At 48.8% G+C, this 6,000-nt stretch overlaps 1 protein-coding gene across 3 annotated transcripts in view; it reads right to left on the reverse strand.

Annotated features, from left to right (window-relative positions):
* Positions 1-5,826, reverse strand: part of TTYH3 (tweety family member 3) — a 74,305-nt gene extending 68,479 nt beyond the window's left edge. The window contains exon 1 of one of the 3 annotated variants that reach the window (XM_042036793.1): positions 5,651-5,826. In XM_042036793.1, coding sequence (XP_041892727.1) covers positions 5,651-5,773 — 123 coding nt within the window. In that variant the 5' untranslated portion in view covers positions 5,774-5,826. The remainder of the gene's footprint in view (positions 1-5,650) is intronic. The other 2 variants (XM_042036792.1, XM_042036791.1) reach the window with 2 other exon arrangements.
* Between the last annotated feature and the right edge of the window lie 174 nt (positions 5,827-6,000).

Below are 6,000 nucleotides of genomic sequence, written 5' to 3' on the forward strand. Positions count from 1 at the left end.
CTGCTAAAACCACACATTTAGAACAGTTGGGGTTTTTTTTGACTAGAGTAAGGTAATCTACAGCCAGCGTTTCCAGAAACTGACAGTTCTCAGGAGACCATCTGAAAACGTGGCAGCACAGCATGGGTCAGCAAAACAAAGCAAGGCTGCAGACAGAAAGCTGGCAAAGGTGGACTTTTTTCCTCTCTGTGTACCATATGCTGCTGCATGACTGGCTATATGGACAATGGAAAACGTTTAACATCTACCTTTGGTAAAAAACAGCCATCAAAAATTGTCTTGGTTCTACATTTTTGGTTACTCATTGTGATGCAGCTCCTTAGTAAAGGCTCTTCCAGATCAAACAGAAGAGTCAGAGTATAGCACCAATTTGCTGATCGGAGGCATTACTTCATGGTTACTCATGCAGCCGAGACTGATGAGTAAAGGGAAGAAGGAATTTACCAGCAGTTAGTAAAAAAATAAAAACAATTTCATCCAAAATCATTGGATTCTACTAAGAGGGGTCACTTAACCTTTCTGGAAATATAAGCAAACTAGTGCTACAGCAGGATAGCTGATCAGACCTTGGAAGAGGTCCATCTGTTCTTGAAAGAAAGAAACCTTCAGTCCAACCCCTTTAAGAAAGGCACATTACCCTCTGACTTTGAGCCAACTAGACAAAAACACGTCATCCAACTTGACTAATACACATGTTTCCAATTTACAGAAAGACTCTTGGTTTCAAAATTGAAATAAGATGCCAGTACAGTAGAGGAAGTTCTAAAACAATCTCTATAATCCAAGTTTTTTGGCAGTTTGGGCTCCATCATGTTTCTCCAGCCAAGAAATACTTCCAAAGACGACATTAGCTGTTATGTGTAGGGAAACAGCCTCACAGAGCCAGAAAGTACCTGACAGAATTAATTCCTTGCTGAACCTTTGGCTACGGGTTCAAACACACATGCCTTGGATTAGAGTCTGCAAGCCAAAAAAAGGGAAGGATCGTTGGGCTTACACAGCACCTTTCCCTGCTGGATCCCTTCTCAGCACACGTACAGAGGGAGAAAAAGAACATTACGACATGAAAGCACTGACAGATGTATGATAGGAAACTCCTGGGTGACAACACTGAAGAGAGAAGCTCAAAGCCAAGGACTAGAGCATGTCCCTGCTCTTATCGATGCTTCCTTCAGCACGATTCTGCATCTTAATTGGTGTGAATCAATCATCAGTCATTTTCCAAAGCACAAACAGCTGCCATTACACCTACTAACCATGCATCTGCAGTTCTGACTCGTACTGAGAAGGCACGAAGTGGTGAAAGGGAAGAGTTTCAAAGATGCTAGAGAATTTTTCTTTCCTCTAGCCTGACTCACACATAACCTACGCGTTTACATAGGTTTGTGTCAACACTGCCAGTTTCCAGCAACAAAGAAAAAGCAGAAACTCCAGTCAAAGTGCTCTGTGGCTTAGCTTTTACAGCCTCTTTTCTCCTTCACTGTTCACAGGGCACTTCTCAGTCCACAGTCAGACTCCAGAGCTGGAAAGTGTTGTAGTCTCCTTTTCTGTCAGCACACAGACACCCTGACTGGAGCAGATATCTCATTACCTGTTGCTGTGCTGTATTACAAAGCTATTCAGCTTTGCTATTTCCTTTGAGCACGTGACCTCCACACTACCTCAAGGCTCTTAACCAACTCTACCCTGAGAAAGAAAGTGAATTCAATGCCATGCAGCTAAGTCAGTCACAAGCAGAAGTACTTATATTGCTAAATAAATTAAACTAGTGACAGCAGCAGTCTCAGGACCATCTCACTGGGCCAATCAACTGAACTGAAAAGTGGACAGTACTGGTAAGATCATCATCATTTGTTCAGCAGCAAAAGGCAGGGAGACCAGAACTGGTATTAGCATGATGCTGTCAGAAGGAACAGGAGCTCTGCTCCATTTTTACATTCCCTTCACTCCAGAATTTGTGACTCACTACACAATGAAAAGGCTTTGCAGAGCACTGCAGTATGACTCAGATGAGAACACAGCCAGAACAAAGCTGTTCATATCAAGATATTTTCAACCCCAATGATTCATGGGAGGATTAGGAAAAGAACCGGTGTGATAAGATCCTCTGCAGGAAGGACTATGGAGCAAGTCCTGCAAGCAGCACATTAAGGCAGCTCTGATAGGACTCACCAGCATGCCAAACCCCTGCAGAAGAAGGATCACAACCCCAGCTCATTCAACATGGAGGTTCACCTCAATTCCTCCAGAAAAAGAAAACAACTGGTTGTACTGCTGTCCACAGCTTGTTGTGGCAGAAGCAGAGCATCTGAAGGACATCAGGATACACATACATTTTTAAACAATCTAGTCCAGAGGGGAAGGATCTGTTCTGCTCCTCCACACTCACACACACTGTTCTAACCTAATGCAACAAGATATGCTGTGGGAGAAGATAAGGAGTAAAGTAATACCAAGAGAGAGTGTTTTAGAGCCCGACTCAGGTGAAGAAGGTATGCAGCCAAAATCTGCAGCTGCACTGATCTCAGCCCTTGGCAGCAACACTGCCATAAGCATTTCTCATGCTCTCAGACAAAAGGAGGAAGCCCTGGTAGGTTGGTACACAATGGCCGCAGCCACCTTGAGACAGCCCAGTGCACAGCAGGCGTCCCTGCTGCTCTGGCCAAGGGACTACACGGGACAGAACAGCAGAAGCAGCCACGAGATCTACATCCTGCTAGACATTCCCCATCACCCAGGGGCCCAGACGACTTAACAAAGACCCAGACTTCAAAGACTGGCAGTGCATGCTTATCTGCCTGCCTTCAGAGAGGTTTCAGGGCACAATGGCTCAGCTGCTGCTTCAGGGGAATAGCAGCTTGGCATTGCACTAATCCTCCCTAGGTAGAGGTGCAAAGCCTCTTCAGGCAGCAGCGTCCTCACCTGCAGCAGCACGTGGCACTGCAACAAGTGACAGGACAACATCCAAATCCAAGCCACTGCATTCCACCTCTGCTTGGAGTGGAATGTTCAGCTGATGCACAATTTCAAAGCCCACCATCAAAACATGAGTACAAGAAACAGGTGGGTATTTACTAAGAGGTTACTAAAAAAAAGAGTTTTATAAGGAAAGTGATGCTTTCCCTTGGTCACGGGTTGGGAAATCTTTTCTAGAGAAGCAGCGAAGAATCAGAAAGGGTACATTGCTTCCTTCCTCAAAGCATGTCGGAATGGGACTGGACACTGAGCCCAGCTGTATGGCTATTTATGACAACAGTCCAGCTACCTGATGAACTGAAGTCATGGAGTTGAGCAAAGGTAATCCTTCCTTACTACAGCTAGGGACACCCTGCCTTTACCTGTCCCCATAAACGTCATCTACCATCCCCCACCGACCTTTCCTCAGCCCCTGGGGAAACCAAATGCAGCGTGTAGTTTAACAGTTCATACTTAAGCCTCAGAGTACCAATCACTAATGGAATAGAAAACAAAAATACACACAATTTGTGCCAGTGAGACCTACAAAGTAAAGAAAAATAAGCAGATATTAAAATTTAAAAATAGACTTCTTAATTTTGAGGATGTATATGATCTCTTCTGCTAAATATGAAAGGTTCCTAAAGATAAGGGAAGACAAAGCCAGCACAGGTTGCAAACAGAGCAAAAGGTGCAAATTCATTTAAAAAAATCTAGAATTCAAACCAAAAGGCCTTCAGAAGCATTTAAAGCACAAGAGCATTATAGTTCACAGTCCTGGATTAAGTTTCCCTGTTTCACTGCATTAGAATTAATCTATGTGGCCACGAACTCCAGAGTCAACTTGCAGAGCCACAGCAGCGTCGTTATATAACCACGACACTGATAGCACAGGCTGCATTGCTGGAGCCTGCTTGCTACCCCTCACCAACACCAAAACCAGCAAAGCTGCTGCTGCTGCTCAAATCATTCTCTTGACGACAGACGCCTCAGTAATCCAGACATTCAAGTTTGGATTTGATAAGTTGTTTTCTTGTGAGCTGATGTTAAGACTTAAAAGGCCATCGACTGCTGTGCAAGAAGTCCTTAATATCATCAAGGGAGGGGAGACAGCGACACAGGAGGAGAACAGCAGAAGGCTTTAAGTGGGAATATGATTACTGTAGAAAAATTATCTGACAAACAAACACAACCCCAGATTGTTGCTAGGAATGCTTTTAAGCAATTTAAGTGAAAACTGGTACATCCGCTGTCTATTCAAAAGGTCACCGAGTGCTTATTTCATGATGACACACTCCCAAGAAGATCTTTCAATGAACTCCTAACTTCTGATCGCTAGGATCACATATCCCTTGTTTTAGAGGCAGCTACCCTCTGAGGTCATGGAAATACAGTTCAGCTGCTGTGCAGCGTTACATCTGCATGTGGCCATCTTGAACTCTGCTAAGCCAAGGGAACTAAAACAAATTAACAAATTGAAGCCTCAAAATACAAAGTTAGCTCAGAACTCTCTTGGATTTACTGGTATAAAGATGTTTCTTTGTATCTATCCATGGCTCTTTAAACACATCTCTCACATTTTGCTCTAGCTTCAGTCCTCAGATCTGTTCATCTGTTTAGAACAAAAAGCCAAAACATACTGCTTCCTAAAGTATTCCTAATACCTTCTACTTCTAGGATAAACAAGAACTGCTTAGATACCTTAGCCTCCATGCCTGCGTGCATGGTAGCAGGCTGTGTATATAGGACACTGCAAGTATGTTCAGAAAAGCAAAATGGTGTTTTCAAAACCAGAGACCGTGGCAAAATGAGGCAGCAGAGTCACTGCAGCTCTGTTCCAAGATGATAGCAGAGAACACAGATGTTGGAGGACACAGATTCACTCCACAATCATTTTAATTACATGCCTAGCCAACCAAGCACAGGATACAGGCTAAGCAGCATTAAAAAAAATAAAAAAAAAAAGCTGCACACAAGTATTCTGCGAGCATCCTCCTGTGCACTTGATGCTAACGCCGCTCTCGTGCATTAAGTCATCTGTTTTCCAGCAGGCAGGCAGCCGGTTTTGGAAAGGCACTGCTGGCCTCGCTGCGGGGCTGGCGGCATCAATGGGGATGGTCAGCGGAGCCTGCACAGGACTGTCACAGCCGATGGCGGGCTGGGGGCAGGCCAGGGGCACCAGGCCGGGACGGTGCCTTCGCCTGGGCAGCGCTGGGACCCGGCCTGCCCCCACCAGGGCTGGCTCCTGCCCCCCTTCCAGGGGTCACTCCGCGATGTGGGTCAGCGGGCACGGCGGTATTCGGTCGAAGGTCGAGTTTACTGATCTTGGAGGTCTTTTCCAACCTTAACGATTTTACGAGTTTATAGTTTCACCTTCTCCCAAGAAGAGCTCGGGCTCCCGGCCGGCTGGGGGCACTCGGGGTTGCTGCCCAGCCGGGGGTGATGACCTCCCGCCCCAGCCCAGCGAGCGACACCCCGCACCCAGCCCGCCCCGGCCCTGCAGGGGAAACCTGCCCCTCGTGGGGCGGCCACGCACCTCGCGGATCAGGGGGGACACGGCACCCACGGAAACCCACCCGGGGAGCCCCAGCGGGGGCCGCACGCCCCCTTCTCCTTCTCCTCCCACGGGCGGCCCGAGCCCCCCGCGCCCGCTGCCCAGCCCGCACACGCACACACAGACCCCGCACGGACCCACCTGCTGGTACTCGGCGTCGTGCGGTCGGAAGTCGGCGGCGGTGAGCTCCCAGCGCAGGCTGATGTGCGGCAGGCGGTGCAGCAGGCTCACCCACCAGGGCGGCGAGTAGCTCACGCCCGCCATGCCCGCGCCTGCCTCACCCCGACCCGCCGGCCATGGAGCGCCGCCCGCCTCACCCGCGCCGCGGCCGCCGGCCCCGCATGGCCGGGTATCCCCCCCTGCCCGCCGCCGGTCCCTCCGCCCGCTCCCGCTCCCTCTTTGTTCGCCGAGAGGCTCCGCCGCCCGCGCCCGGCGCCGCCCGCCCGCTCCCATTGGCGCCGCCGCCGCCGCCGCCCCGCCCCGGGCCGGCC

Source organism: Corvus kubaryi, unplaced genomic scaffold, assembly GCF_017639235.1.
Source record: "Corvus kubaryi isolate FWS band 111438036 unplaced genomic scaffold, C.kubaryi_AGA036_p1.0 37387, whole genome shotgun sequence".
Taxonomy (NCBI): Eukaryota; Metazoa; Chordata; class Aves; order Passeriformes; family Corvidae; genus Corvus; species Corvus kubaryi.